The sequence below is a fragment of the Helianthus annuus genome, chromosome 13 (assembly GCF_002127325.2).
Source record: "Helianthus annuus cultivar XRQ/B chromosome 13, HanXRQr2.0-SUNRISE, whole genome shotgun sequence".
In the NCBI taxonomy this organism is placed as follows: Eukaryota; Viridiplantae; Streptophyta; class Magnoliopsida; order Asterales; family Asteraceae; genus Helianthus; species Helianthus annuus.
In genome coordinates, this window is record NC_035445.2 from 169,478,035 (window position 1) to 169,494,464 (window position 16,430).

At 39.9% G+C, this 16,430-nt stretch overlaps 1 protein-coding gene across 1 annotated transcript; it reads left to right on the forward strand.

The window, feature by feature from the left end:
* Window positions 1-7,561: 7,561 nt before the first annotated feature.
* LOC110900181 (putative disease resistance RPP13-like protein 1) lies at window positions 7,562-8,707 on the forward strand. Its single transcript, XM_022147093.2, has one exon. It carries the CDS (start codon window positions 7,676-7,678, stop codon window positions 8,705-8,707), a length of 1,032 nt encoding a protein of 343 aa, XP_022002785.1. The 5' UTR covers window positions 7,562-7,675.
* Window positions 8,708-16,430: the final 7,723 nt, after the last annotated feature.

Genomic DNA, 16,430 nt, shown 5'->3' on the forward strand with positions numbered 1-16,430 from the left:
TATGAGATTATTATAGATAGAACTCCTTGGCAACTACTTTATTCTGCTCTTTAAATAACATTTGTCATTACTTAATGACTGTAACCTAGTGAATAATAATACAATCACTACACAACAACAGAACAACTTTTTTCAGTGTTGGCAACTTGACATGAATAATATAATACAATCCCTAAAATATGATAAGAAAATTAAAAAACACTAACCAAGTTGTTATGTGGGACATCTATATATACCTACTCCTTACAAAAGAATTGTTAAAATTATAAATATTAAAAAGTAGTAACCAAGTTGTTATGTGGCTGACAACTATATATACCTACTCCTTACAAAGGAAATGTTAAAATATGTTGACCAAGAGGACCAAAAACATCAAGAGAGAGGAAACATCACTAACATGCTAAGTTGCAGAGATCAAAGCAAGTTTTCAACTAACGGAAGATATCAAAGTTTTTTCTACGGATATTGTTTACATTAATGGATTTGCATCTATTGCTTTGATTATTTTCTTTTATCTTTTTACCTAGTCGTGACAAAAATGTCCAGTAATTATGACTTGACTTCACATCAGAAAAAATAAAAATGTCACACGGTTGATGATGTTGATGTTGATGCGTACTTACCAAGTAGTTGATGATGTGGAATGCCTCATTAACTTAAAGGATTAGTTAGATTGTGGAATAGGAAAAAGAAAAACTAACGTAAATTGTCAAATACATATATAGCAAATGAGTAACTATCTAACCTTATATTTGATAAAAATGGTTACTTATATTTTGCTAAAACTAACTTTTAATCTTATTAATATTAATGTGATAGAAATTGTGTGGTTTCTATCATCCGGAAATGCAATTTTTATGTACCATGTTATATATTTGCCCTTTGTTTTTGTTGTAGCGTTCCAAATTTAAAAAATTCAATTGCAAAGTCTCATATTTGCTCATTGAAAATCGCTGAGATTCTTGTAAAAACTTAGAGAAATATTACAATATATCAGTTTTATTACAACAACTTCTTAATTATATGCCAATCAAATCTATTTATTTTTATTAATAAACATTTAAAAAAGTATTATTGTGTTTTCTAGTAACAATCATCATGTAAATGTCAAATTAATCTCTGACTTGAAACTAAGGGCTTTCTTTGGGTTTTGGATAAAAAAAAAAAAAAACAGAGTCAATTAAGAAAAACTTAACGAACAACCATAAACAGGTTATATAACACAACTTTTTGCTCATTTTTCTCGAATCATATATCTTCATTGCAGCTTGAATTTAAGTCGGTTACACCCTCAAGACCACCGGGAGAATGAGAGAGAGTGAGGGAGAGAGAGAGTTTGAGAGCGAGAAAGATAGAGAGAATGAGAGAAACCAAGAGAGTGAGAGAGAGGAAACAGGTGATGGTGAAGGAGATGAGGGCTGGGAGTTGCCCCGGCGCCGCAGAAGATCTCAGCCGTGTATGCAGCCGAACCAGTACGTGGAGAATGAGAAGACAACCACCTTCTTTGTCACCAATCTACCCGGTTGGTGCTCACTGGAAGATTTGTGGAGAGGATTCAAAGATTACGGACTTATGGTGGATGCATATCTAACAAGGAGAAAGGATAAGTTGGGAAGATATTTTGCATTCATCAGGTATGAAGACATTGTTGATGGAGAAGAAACAGCAAAAATTCTTAGCCAGGTATCCCTTGGAAGAAACCGGGTAGTTGCTAACATAGCCAAGTTTGGGAAAAAAGACAAGCAAAAATCACAAACCCGACATGCCAACGCTGCCCCCCCCCTACCCCACCCTGCTCCACCACATCGCCCCCCCCCTCCTCCCCCCCCTCCCCACCCCTTCCATTCATCTTGGTCTTCCCAGGCCGGACCTTCATTTCGTGCCGTCCTTTCCGGTATCCCTGACACAGCCCCGGAATCCCTATCGATCCACCTCCCCTCCCGTCCCCCCCCACCTTCCTTTTCCTGGAACAAACGTTCCCTCATTGGTAAAGCCCTTGACCTCAATAAGCTCTCGTGCATGGAACAATTCTTGTCATTGACTAACTCGTATGGTCTCTCCCTCTGTTATGTGGGCGGACTTTACGTTCTGTTATCATTCCAAAGCTCCTTTGAAGCCAAAGAATTCCTAACCTCTAGAGTGGAAATGTACAAGTCTTGGTTTTCTTCTCTAGAGATTTGGTCCGGGCAAGCCATCGCTTTTGAAAGAGTTGCATGGATTAAAATCATGGGAGTACCGACACACTTCTGGGATAAACAGGTGTTGAACATGATCGGTGAAAAATTTGGGACGGTGGTCCATGAATCACAAGTATCAACAAGAGACGGCAACCTATCATACGATAACGTGGGAATCCTAATTAATCATGGTAATATGGTCAAAGGAGAACTCCAGGTCACAGTTCAAGAACAAAAATTCACGGTCTGGATACAGGAAGTTGATCAACTATGGGTACCGGACTTCTGTTTATCAAAGGAAAAACCAGAAAAAATAGACTCCAGAGATCCTAATACACCGGAACAAGAAGTCGAGGAAGGTGAATTCATTACGGTAAATGCCGAGACAAGCGATATGGAGAATATCGATAACAACATGAACGTGGATAACCAGGTCAACGGTGACACTCCGGCAAAGTCGGATCATATTCCGTCAATGTTGGAAACGGAACAAAGTGTTGAGACGGAGCAATCCAAGGGTCCCTCCTTGGAAGATGGAACGTCAAATAAATTGGATCATAAAGTTCAAAAGTCGGCTGGCGTGGGCACGAAAAACCAAAATAATAATACCTGCATGAACAACATTCCAAACCCGGGACTAGATTCCTCCATTTTTTCGGCTGGGGTGTCCCCACCCAGGCCTCTTGGTATCCCCCATAGAAAAAGGCCCAGAATTTCATCTCCCAACCCACTGGACCCTAATGACCTACCGGATCTAAATTTTGGGCCCATACTTTTTCCTTCTGCTCATCCTTTCTCTCCCCTGACCTCTTCCAACCCCCCTTCTTTTCCCCCTTCTTCCCAATCTCTCCGTTCCAAGGTTACATACCGTCGCCTACCTTCTTCTCTTTGTTCCCCGGCTTCCCTTTCATCTGTCCCCCCCCTCCCTCGCATCCTCCCCCCCCCCACTCCCCCACCCGAGGTCATGCTTTTAATTTCTCAGCAGGTTCCGGTTCCTCCGCCCCTCCACCTACCGCTCCAGATCCACCCTCTGGACAAAGTATCCACGCCGAAACCATTGAAACTGCTAAAGTTGGATTATCTGTTGGGATCCAAACCGCTAACTTCGAAGAATTAATAGAAAAGACAATCCGGGATGAAGGTGAATCCATTGTTCCCCAATGATTTTTCTCTCATATAATGTCCGTGGGTTAGGAGAGGACCATAAAATGCTCTCCATTGGTGATTCCATCAGAGAACACAAGGCAAACTTTGTTGCAATCCAGGAAACAATGCGAAGTGAAGGTTCTAGAATACCGGTCACCAAAATTTGGGGAAAAAGACCTATGCAGGCAGATTGGGTAAATGCCGAAGGCACCTCAGGAGGAATTCTAAGTATCTGGGACCCAGGTTTTTTTCAATGCTCAAACTCATTTAAACACCGAAATGTTTTAATTCTCACCGGATTTGTCACACAACATGGGTTACCGATACATATTGCCAATATATATGCCCCGCAAGCGTTAAATGCAAAAAAGGAACTCTGGAAGTTAATTTCAGACCAGATTGATGCAAACCCAGGGCTTTGGATATTAATGGGAGATTATAATGCGGTCCGACATCCGGACGAACGTATGAACTCAACTTTTAACCCGGCTTGTGCGGAGGCGCTCAACAGTTTTATTGATGATAATGGTCTCTTTGAATACCCAATGGGGGGCCGTAAATTCACAAGGGTCTCCGGGGGGGGAGAAAAATTAAGCAAAATTGACAGAATATTAGTTTCGCAAGATTTTTGGGATAAATGGCCAAATGCGGCCCTGGTGGCACATCCCAGGAAAGATTCTGACCACAGTCCCCTCACACTCTCCACGGACATGGTATCATTCGGCCCCTCGTCTTTCCACTTCTACAACACATGGCTTACGGCCCCGGGATTCGTTGAGATGGTCAATAACGTGATAGGAGGAATACCTCAAACAGGTAGAAGCGATGAAATTCTGGGGAGGAAACTAAAGGCAGCTAAAGAGGCAATAAAAAAATGGCTAGTAGTGGAAAGGGATAAGAAAAAACAAAGGCAACTAGAGTGTGTAAAAAACCTGAACTTTTTTGACGAAACGGCAGAACATAGGGCATTATCAGATATGGAAAAGAATACATGGAGCGAAACAAAAATGGAATGGGAGTCTTTGAAAATTGAGGAAGCTAAGGACCTCAAACAAAAGTCAAGAACAAAATGGGCATTAGACGGAGATGAAAACTCCAGCTTCTTCCACACCATGATCAATTTCAACAACAGCAGCAAGCGTATCAATGGCTTCTCGGTTAATGGAGAATGGTGTACGGATCCGATAAAGTTAAAATGGGAAGCAAGAAAATTTTTTGCCAAAAAGTTCAGTGAGCCTGTACCGGTGCGGCCTTCCTTCTCTTGCCCTAACATTAAACAGATCGATGTGGCGGATTCTAATACGCTTATCGAACCTTTCACTCTGGCTGAAATCAAGTCCGCAATCTGGGACTGTGAAAGCGACAAAGCTCCCGGGCCGGATGGGTTCAACTTCGGCTTCTTCAAAAATTTTTGGGATACACTCAAAGGAGATATTCTCAAATTAATGCAAGACTTCCATGTTACCGGTCACATCAGCCAAAGTTGTGCTTCCTCCTTCCTTGTCCTCATCCCAAAATGTGTTGACCCGGTCTCGCTCAACGAATATCGGCCGATTAGCCTGCTTGGGAGCATACCCAAGATCATTTCAAAGGTCCTCGCGAACCGTTTACGACCTGTTCTGAAAAACATTATCTCGGAAAACCAGTCTGGTTTTCTTACACATCGCAACATACTTGATGGCCCTCTCATAGTTAACGAAGTAATTGGTTGGGCCAAGAAACACAAGAAACCCATGTTCATGCTCAAAATGGACTTGGAAAAGGCCTTTGATAGCATCAGTTGGAAGTTCATCTTGGAAGTATTGACTCAAATGGGATTCCCGGATAAATGGAGACAATGGATCAAAGGTATATTAAGTTCCGCGAGGGCTTCAGTTCTTCTTAACGGCTCCCCAACCTGGGAATTTCAATGCTACCGAGGGGTTAGACAAGGTGACCCACTCTCACCCTACTTGTTCATTATTGCCATGGAGGCATTAACCTGTTTCTTGAAAAAAGCCGAAGATTCGAATCTCATCAAAGGTATATCACTTCCTCACTCGGGTCCCTCCATTTCTCACTTAATGTATGCGGACGATGTTATCATATTAGGCGAATGGGAGGAAGCAAAGATAAGGAATGTGGTCCGATTATTTAGATGTTTCCATCTAATATCCGGGCTTAAGTTAAATCTTCACAAATCGGATCTCTATGGTATTGGCATAACCGAAGAGTTAATCGAAGGGATGGCCGAGAACATCAATGTGCATAAAGGGACCCTACCTTGTAAATACCTCGGGGTTCCCATCGGGGCAAACATGAATCAGGCAAAAAATTGGAAGTATGTAATAGACATCTGCAATTCAAGGCTATCCAAATGGAAGGCTAAAAACCTTTCAATTGGTGGGCGAGTGGTTTTACTAAAAGCAGTTTTGGATAGCCTACCAATTTATCATTTCTCTCTTTTCCGAGCTCCGAACTGTGTCATCGATCATTTGGAGAAATTGAGAAGGAGATTCTTTTGGGGAGGCTCAGAAGAGAAACATAAAACGTCTTGGGTATCGTGGGAGAGGGTAATCGGCCCTAAAGACAAAGGGGGCATAGGTCTCGGTTCTTTACAACATATGAACATGAGCCTAATTCTAAAGTGGTGGTGGCGCTATATAGATGAAGGCGCTGGCCTTTGGAAAAGAGTCATTAAGTCAATTCACCATAATGAGAGAGCATGGACATTTTTACCCATAAAAGCGTCTATACCCGGAATTTGGAATTCAATCTACAAAATCGGGAAAGACTTTGAGAAGGTAAATATCATGGTTGAGAACTTATTCAAAATGAATATTGGTAACGGCATGCATACACGGTTCTGGCTCGACTGCTGGCTCGGGGAAACACCGCTCAGGTACACCTTTCCAAACCTGTTTGCCTTAGAATCTAACAAAGGCTGCACTGTTGCAGCCCGTATTTCTGTTTCGGGTAATCCTCAGGGTGGGGGTTGGGCTTGGAAAAGAGAACCATTGCAGGTACTAGAACGAGATGAACTGGCAGCTTGTAACAACTTGATACGGACGTGCACTCTCTCATCAACAAGAGATAACTGGAAATGGGCGGCTAACTCTTCTGGAGCATTCACAACAGCCTCATGCCGAGACCTGCTGGCTGCAAATGCAGCCCCGTTTTACCCTTACAAATGGTCACACTGGGTACCAAAGAAAGTTAATATATTTGCTTGGCGTGCGGAACAAGATAGGCTATCAACAATGGAAGGTCTCTCCAAAAGAAACATCATCCAATCCTCGCCATTATGCAGTCTTTGTGGGGATTATCCTGAAAACGCGGATCATCTTCTAATACACTGCTACGTGGCTTCAAACATTTGGCAGAAGGTGGCGGAATGGTGCAACATATCACCAATATTCGCCTTCAACTTTCGAGAACTTTTGGAAAGCAGTAAGATAAATGGGCTCAAAAAATCGAAGAAAAAAGCACTATATGCAATCATTCTAACAACATGCTGGATCATCTGGAAAGGCAGAAACAACAAGATTTTCCGTGGGAAAAAAGTAAATTTTGAAGAACTATTAGGCGAAATAAAGGCACAATCACATCTTTGGATAACAAATAGAGCTAAAGAAATCACAAAAGACTGGGGAAAATGGTGCTCCTTCAACATTTGATCGAAGAATTATGCGGACAATAAAAAAGGGTGTTATAAAACTTGGGTTGGGTTCAGTTTTGTAATCGGGCTATATGTAATTAGGGTTGGGCTGAGTAATGGGCTTCCCATTATATAAGCTTCTTGCTTATTGTGGTGTACTGTATGTATATATTGGATGAAATAAAGAGTTGTTTGCCTTTCAAAAAAAAAAAACATCATCCAACAACGATCCCTGTTGCCTCTCTCTGTCATGATATTATAAATGTGATGATGCTATTCATTAATTGTATCCACAATGCATTGTGAAGGCTCATGTATAAGTCAAAGAAATTGGTAAAACTGAATGTCGGCAACTGTACATCATAGAACTTAAAATAATTGCCCACTATGCAAAAGCATCCTTCTTTTCTAAAAGCAAAACAATTAAAAATAATTAGTGTCGGCAACTTAATATAAAGTGATACACGTTCATATGAATAATAATAATCAATTTCTCCATTATGAAAAGTAAGGAATATTAACAATTAAAGGCAATTGGTTGAATGACTAAAAACAAAATAATGCTCTTTCTTATCTCCACTCATTCTTGTCTCCAAGACCACTCCCATCTTCTCTCCACTCATCTTATTTACCTACATTCATTCATACCATACAAACCAAACCAAAAACTACTCTCATTCCAATTTCCAGTTTACATCTTCACTCTTACTTAACAATGGCTGAAGCCGCTGCTGCTGCCCTCGTCAAAGTCATTTTTCAGAAGCTAGCCGATGAAGCCTTCAAGAGATATGCGCGCTCTCAGAATATACACTCGGAGCTCAAGCGATTGGGGAGCACGTTGTCCCAGATCCAAGCTCTGCTTAATGATGCCTCTCACAAGGAAATAACTGATGAATCTGTCAGACTATGGCTCAATAGTCTCCAACATCTGGCTTACGATATCGATGACGTGCTCGATGATGTGGCTACTGAAGCTATGCATCGTGAGCTGACCCCGGAATCAGAAGCAAGCACCAGCATGGTAAGAAAGCTCATCCCAACTTGCTGCAAACAGTTCTCACTAAGCCATAGGTTGAGTCCCAAGTTAGACAGAATTACCACCAAGTTACAACATCTAGAAAAACAAAATCCTGGTTTGATTGTGAAAGGTGAAAAGCCAAAAATTAATACTAATAGAAGAAACGAAACCTCTTTGCCAGAACGTGATGTTGTTGGAAGAGAAGTTGAGAAAAAGAAATTGCTCAACCAGCTGTTAGTAGGTGAATCATCTAAGGAAAACTTTAGTATCTTACCGATAGTTGGTTTGGGTGGAGTGGGAAAGACCACTTTGGCTAGAATATTGTATAACGATACGCAGGTGAAGGATCACTTTGAACTCATGGCTTGGGTTTGTGTTTCCGATGAGTGTGATGTATTCAAAATAAGTGAAACCATCTTTGAATGTGTGGCTACAGAAAACAAACAGTTTAAAGATGTAAATCAGCTTCAAATTGCTCTTAGAGAGCAATTTATGGAGAAACGATTTCTACTAGTACTTGATGATGCGTGGAATCAAAACTATGATGATTGGGAAATACTAGTGCGTCCATTTCATTCGGGGGCTGCTGGAAGTAGGGTAATTATGACAACGCGCCAGCAGGATCTGCTAAAAAAGATAGGTTTTAATCATGTAGACAATCTCGAGAGTTTGTCGCAGGAAGATGCTTTGTCTTTGTTAGCTCTACATGCATTATGTTGGAAGTATTAAACTAGTTATGTTATATTATATATTATAAGTCTCGGATACATTTATAACTAGGAACACTTATTAGAATTAAGTTATGATATGTATGTATGATGATCAAGGATAAGCGGGAGTTCGGTTTTCAAATAACTGTTATAAGCAGTTACCCGCCAAAACTCCCGGGAACCGCCAAAAACATTATGTATATATTGAAATGCACCGGCATGTATGCACGGTACCAAGACATTTCTGTTTCGAATTGTCCATTCAATTGTTTAATCTCTGCACACACACACTCTCGTTGTTATTTCTGTTCTTGTTGTTCTTGTTATTCACTTTCTGCACAAATCAATGGAGAACACGGAGAACATGAAATCTGTTAATTCCACTGCTGATGTGAATCATCTTCCCCAACATAGTGGTATCAGAGCGATGCCGGGAAAGATGAAACACAATGAAATGAAACCAACATCTACGCTACTCCCGTGTCAACACTGCACGGATGAAGCAAAGAAAAGAAACAACCGGAATCCGATGGAGAAGATATGTTATTACTGCCGTCAACCGGGGCACAAGATCCACGCGTGCAAAAGGAAGGAAACTGACGAAGCCACACAATTAATAAGACAGGCAATAAACGAAGGAATACAGGAACAAGATGGAAGAATTGGCAGTCATCAAGAGATGATCGTCGTTGGTACCGAAGGAGGATTATGGAACGACATCTGGTACGTAAGTTCAGTATTCAAGCATCATATTGCCGGAAATTTAAATGTATTCAAAAGAATCAAACATATAATTGGGGTGAACACTCGCACGGGGGAACATAATTTTCTTTTCACGAGGGGGGTTGGATCGATAGAAATAAAAAACGGAAATGAAAACATGAGGATTCAAAGCGTTTTTTATTCACCGGAACTCGATCGGAATGTATTGAGTTTAGACCAATTAACGTTGCAAGGATTCACGGTCAAGAAGGCCGGTGATACTTGTAGAATTTATCCAATGTTTTCATGTCCGGTGAACAACTCGTTTAACGAAACAAGTGGGATGACTCGGGAAGAAGAGTTAGGTTTGCAAGAAAAACAAAAAATCATTGAGGAGAACGTCCTTGATGAAGAATTCAAACAACGATATTTGAATTCTTATTTTGAAGATCTCAATCTATCGTCACAAGAATCGGATTGGAGCGTTATGATAGTAAATGCCATGGAATTTAGAGAGTTCGAGGACTGCCGATCCTTCATGAACATGCTGGATGATCGAGATTTTGTAGTCAAGTATAAACATATACTTGATGCAAAATTTGAAGAACTAGTACGCTGGTTTCTTAACAATTATATGGGAATAAGATCAAGGCAAGTTCCACCGGTAGATTCACATAAGAGAAAGGTTAATTTACTTAGCCTGTATTTACTTGTCGCCATGGATGGGGGTTATCATACAGTTACTACCGAAAACATTTGGCCAGCAATTGCAAAAGATATGGGTTTCAACTATGAAGATGGTGATTATATAAGAGCCACATACGCTGCATACCTTGATGTCTTAGAGTATTATTACAACTTCAATCATGTACAGCCGAGTATGCAGGATAAGAGGATGATTCGGGATGAAGGAACTTCCTCAAGCATGCTTCAAGAAGGTTTAAAGAGTGCAGGTTCGGTCAAGGATGCGGGAACTGGAAGTCAAAATGCAGTAGAAATGGAGTCCGTTGTATTGTTTGCTGGAGTAGATGATGACGACTGGAGCAAAGGAAAGCGAAGAAAACGCTTCAACTTTAACTATGCAAAATGGGCGATGGACGAAGCTAATCGAAGCGTAATGGATCAAGCACGTAAACATAACTTAGTTTAAGGGGGGTTATGTTGGAAGTATTAAACTAGTTATGTTATATTATATATTATAAGTCTCGGATACATTTATAACTAGGAACACTTATTAGAATTAAGTTATGATATGTATGTATGATGATCAAGGATAAGCGGGAGTTCGGTTTTCAAATAACTGTTATAAGCAGTTACCCGCCAAAACTCCCGGGAACCGCCAAAAACATTATGTATATATTGAAATGCACCGGCATGTATGCACGGTACCAAGACATTTCTGTTTCGAATTGTCCATTCAATTGTTTAATCTCTGCACACACACACTCTCGTTGTTATTTCTGTTCTTGTTGTTCTTGTTATTCACTTTCTGCACAAATCAATGGAGAACACGGAGAACATGAAATCTGTTAATTCCGCTGCTGATGTGAATCATCTTCCCCAACACATTAGATGTAGATAACTTTGATTCGCATGAAACACTTAAACCACAAGCTAAAGGTATCGTGAAAAAGTGTGGTGGTTTGCCTTTAGCTTTAAAGGCAATTGGAAGGTTACTCAGAACAAAAACCGAGGGAGAAGAATGGGATGACGTGTTGAAAAGTAAGATATGGGATTTAGAAAATGCTGATGCAATTGTTCCAGCCCTAAGGCTAAGCTACCATGATCTTCCTGCTGATTTGAAGCGCTTGTTTGCATACTGCTCTTTGTTCCCAAAGGACTTTATGTTTGACAAGGAGGAGTTGATATTATTATGGATAGCTGAAGGGTATCTGAACGAGTCAACTGCAGACAAGTCACCAGAACGGTTGGGCCAGGAATATTTTGAGAAATTGCTATCAAGGTCCTTTTTTCAACCCGCACCTAATGGTGAATCGTTTTTTGTGATGCATGATCTCATGAACGATTTGGCCGCATTTGTTGCTGGAGAATATTTTTTAAGGTTTGAAAATCAGACAGAGATGGCAGTGGAAGCTTTAGCCAAGTACCGACATATGTCATTTATGCGTGAGGAGTATGTAGGTTTCCAGAAGTTTGAGGCATTTCAAAGAGCAAGAAGTTTGAGAACACTGTTAGCTGTATATGTTGGGGTAGAACAAAGCTGGAACATGTTTTACATATCCAATAAAATTTTGGTTGACTTACTTCCTCAACTACCACTGTTACGGGTTCTTTCTTTGAGGCGTTTTAACATAAGTGAGGTACCGGATTCCATCTGTAGTTTGAACCACTTGAGGTATCTTAATTTGTCTCGAACAAATATCTCAAAGTTACCGGAGAATGTTGGTAATCTTTACAATTTACAAACATTGATCATTTTTGGTTGTAAGAGGTTGAGTACATTGCCTAAAAGCTTCCTAAAGCTCAAAAAGTTGAGGCATTTTGACATCAGGGATACTCCGTATTTGAAGAAGTTACCTTTGGGAATTGGTGAGTTAAAAAACCTACAAACTCTCTCTAAGGTCATTGTTGACGGTGACTTTGTAATAACCAAGCTTAAGGGATTAGAGAATTTACACGGGGAACTTTCAATTGAAGGATTGCACAAAGTGCAAATTCCAATGCATGCAAGGAAGGCGAACCTATCTCAAAAAAGGCTTACTAAGTTAAAGCTGAAATGGGGTGATGGTTCTCAGAGAGGAACACTTGAGAAGGAGGTTCTCACTGATGGTTCTCAAAGAGGAACACATGAGAAGGAGGTTCTCACTGAGCTCAAACCACAAACTGATACGTTGAAACATTTTGGAGTCGAGTATTACGGGGGAGTAGAGTTTCCAGGTTGGGTCGTGGATCCCTCTTTTCGTGAGTTGGTTCATGTGTCTATACGTGGTTGTAAAAAATGTACTTCTCTACCGCCATTTGGGCAGCTACCTTCACTTAAGGAGTTGTTGATTCAAGGAATGGATGAGGTTAAAGTCATAGGCACAGAGTTAGTTAGGACTATTGGTGTTGCCTCCTGTTCACTTAAAATTCTAGGGTTTGAAGATATGCAGAGTTGGGAGGCATGGTCAACCAATAGCGAGGTGATGTTTCCATGCCTTCGAGAGCTTCGAATAAAAAATTGTCCAAAATTGATTGATGTCTCACTTGAAGCATTACCTTCACTAAGAGTTTTGAGGATAGAGGGATGTGGTGAAAGTGTGCTGAGAAGTCTGATTCAAGCAGGTTCATCAACCACTAAGGGTATGTTTGGCAAAATTAGCTGGTGGCTGGTAGCTGAAAGCTGTAAGCTGGTAGCTGGTGGCTGGAAGCTGGTAGCTAGTAGCTGTAGTTTTTAGAGATATTTGGTGTTTGGTAGAGTAGCTGGAGCTTTTAATAAAATGTATAAAATTACCAAAATAGACATAACTAAAAATTTAGAAAGTTGGTGCATTAAAAAGTTTCTTATTTTGAGAGGTTAAAATAGTCATTTTTCTCTAAAAGCTTCTAGCTCCTTCTAAACGCTACTAGTAGTAGCGTTCAACCAAAAGCTTCAAGCTCCTAACCTAAAAGCTTAAAGCTCCTTCAACCAAACAAGACTTTTTATTAAGTAGGAGCTTTTTCTTAAAAGCTTAAAGCTTGAAGCTCCTAAAAGCTCCTAAAAGCTTCATGCCAAACATACCCTAAATTGAAAATAAGATCAATTTTAGGGCTTACGGATGAGGTGTGGAGAGGTGTTATAGAGTATCTTGGGGCGGTCGAAGAACTAAGCATACAGCATTGTAATGAAATAAGATACCTGTGGAAATCAAATACAGAGGCAAGTAAAGTTCTTGTAAATTTAAAGGAATTGAAGGTATTTGGATGTAAAAAATTGGTGAGTTTAGGAGAGAAAGAGGAGGATGAGGATAACACTGGGAGCGATCTCTTATCATCTCTTAAGAAGTTGGATATAAAGTTCTGTGAAAGTATGGAGCGTTTGTGTTGTCCAAATAGCATTGAGAGTTTAGGTATCTTTGGGTGTAGTTCAGTTAGAGATGTCTCCTTCCGAAGAGCAACAACAGGTGAAGTAGGGCAGAATCTCAAGTCAGTTACTATAGATATAAATGGTTGTGGAAATCTAAAATCAATAAATCAATTGAGCTCCACTCACCTCACCTCTTTGTCAATAATTAGTTGTCAAAACATGGAGTTATTTTCTGATCTTCATCAGCTATCAAATCTCACCAGGTTGACAATAGATGGTTGTAAAAGCATGGAGTCATTTCCTGACCTTCAGCTATCCAATCTCACCATGTTAAAATATATGTGGATCAGCAATTGTCCAATGATTGATGCTTCCTTTCCTCGTGGGCTTTGGCCTCCCAATTTGGGTTCCCTTAAGATAGGGGGATTGAAAAAGCCCATCTCAGAATGGGGCAATCAGAATTTCCCAGCTTCCCTTGTTCGCCTAATATTATGCAGTGAACCAGATGTGAGGAATTTTAGTCAACTGTCCCACCTTTTCCCTTCTTCTCTTACATCTCTTGCTATAATCGAATTTCATAAATTGGAATCACTTTCAACCGGACTCCAACACCTCACATCCCTTCAACATCTCACCATTAACACATGTCCAAAGCTGAACGATTTACCAGAGACGCTGTTGCTTTCCCTACTGAGTTTGAGTATATATGGTGATTGCCCAAAATTGAAAGAAAGGTGTGGAGGAAGAGGCTCCCACTACTGGCCACTCATCTCTCATATCCCCTGCATCTTCATATAAGAGACTAATAAAGGTAGTTGTTAATTAAATAACAATTGTCTCTTACATAGAAACTATTGCTAGTCGTTGTTTCAAACAAACAACCCTTACGTTCTTCTTGTTTCTTCTACAGTCATTGTAAAGAGATTTCCTGCCGTGAATACCCAATCACCGGAAGAAAAACAACATCATACAACCATCTTCACATCCTATCGGATTTCTAAACCCATCACAGCCGATGGCTTCGTCGACGGCAGTAATTTTTCCTGCAACCCGTCATCGAACCGCTGCTCCCTCCCTCCCTCAGGTAACCATTAACATCGTCAAACCTCGAATTATTTATTTTCTAGTTTGGGCCTGGCCGACTGCTGTTTTAATGTTGGAAGCCCAACTAGTTTACAATTAAGGAACGTTATTAAGCCCAACTTAAACTGTTTCATCTGTATAATATAGTAGTGGTTTACCTTTGCTTTTTTTTTTAGGAAAACTGGCTCGGTTTGGTCAACTTTGGTCAAAAACCATTTTGAGTCAAAACCGGTTCGGTTTTACGACGGCTACGAAGAAAAATATTTGATCCTACACAAATCGGTTTGGGTTGGGTTGAAACCGGTTTCACTTTTTAAACCCCTTGTGTTTTAATATTATACCAGATTTTTCAATAAGGTTCGAGTCCAAACCGTTTTTAGTAACGAGAGTATAAACTGATGTACAAATTAGCGATTTGGGTCGGGTTGGAATCAGTGTGGGTCAAACCGGTTTCATGTGTGGTGTCCGGTTAGGTAAGGAACCGGTTTGAAAATCCAAACCGGTTTTTGTAGGGGTGCTAAACGGGTCGTGTTCGTGGGTTGGCGGGTTCAACCTGACCCGAACCCGAAAATTTTAGACGAGCCCGAACCCGACCCGAATCTGAAAAGTGTGTCATACATATGAACCCGAACCCGACCCGAATATTCTCAGACTGACCCGAACCCGACCCACTCAACCCAAAATTTTTTATTTTTTAATTTTTTCAGCAAATTAATTTATTAAAATTAATATCTACTATAAAAAAAACGCAAATTTATATAATAAAATTACATTAAAATCATAAAATATTATGTCAATTTCCTTTATAAGTTATATTTATGACACAAAATTACACACCTAATCAAATTATGACATAAAACATATTGTAAAAATATAATTTTAATATAAATGGGTTAAACAGGTCAACCCGCCAACCCGAACGGGTTGACCCGAACCTGACCCGTTTAGCTAAATGGGTTCGAGGGTTAAACCTGAAACTGACCCGAACCCGTTTAGAGTAAACCTAAACCCGCGAATTTCGTGTTAGATTCGTGTCGTGTTTTCGGGTCGTGTCAGAAATTCACGCCCCTAGGTTTTTGTGTACATCTCTAATATGTAGTAAACATACCGTATTTGATTTAAATTAAGTAAATTACAGTTGTCAATTTCTAGGATTTTACTTAAAAGAGTTTTGATAAGCCTAGATGAGATGTATCTCATTCTTAAATGTGCATAATTCTATGAATAAATAGGAAAGTTGGGATTTAATCTAAATAATTGTAATGTTCACTCTTTTACATTAAAACCTTGTATATGATATTCGTTTTAGACTTGTATGTTTCTGTGTTTTGTTGTATTCATTCACTCTGGGCGTTACGCTTAGTGACATTTCTTTCTCCGCGACAGGTAATGTAGGTAGTATTGTGAACTCTGAAGTGTGATAAGGAATGAACAGAGATTGAAGGCCAAGATTGCAACGCATTTATGTATTTTTCTGTTTATTGATTTGAATTCTGATTTTGATTGAATTGGGTTTATGGGTTTGCCGGAAGTTGGACATTGGTTACATGGGAACTGGCAATTTTAAGGTTTCTTGTTCATGATTTTCATGGATTCAACCTATATATATGTATGTGTATGTCTCTGTTTTCAACCTAATAAATCGAATTTGGGGGTAGTAGTCAGGGCAAAAGCTGGTAAGAAGCAAATATCAGAAGATGCTGGTGGCAAAATTGCACGTTCTGCAGGAGCTTCAATGAGCACTAAACCCACAAGGTGATGGTATTGTGAAAAAAATGTGGTGGTTAGGGGCAATTTCTACGTGAACTGTTAATTTGGTGTAACGTAGACTCGTACTCTAGTTTTACTGCAGACATCTTATTTGCTTCATCTAAAAGAATTAGATTAGTGGTATATAAATTTTATTATTGTAAATTGTGATCTTCTTTAAAGCACTAATGGACTAACAGAA

What these genes read in the sequence shown, in the direction of transcription:
- LOC110900181 (XM_022147093.2), top strand. Translation starts at nt 7,676, where the DNA reads ATGGCTGAAGCCGCTGCTGCTGCCCTCGTCAAAGTCATTTTTCAGAAG.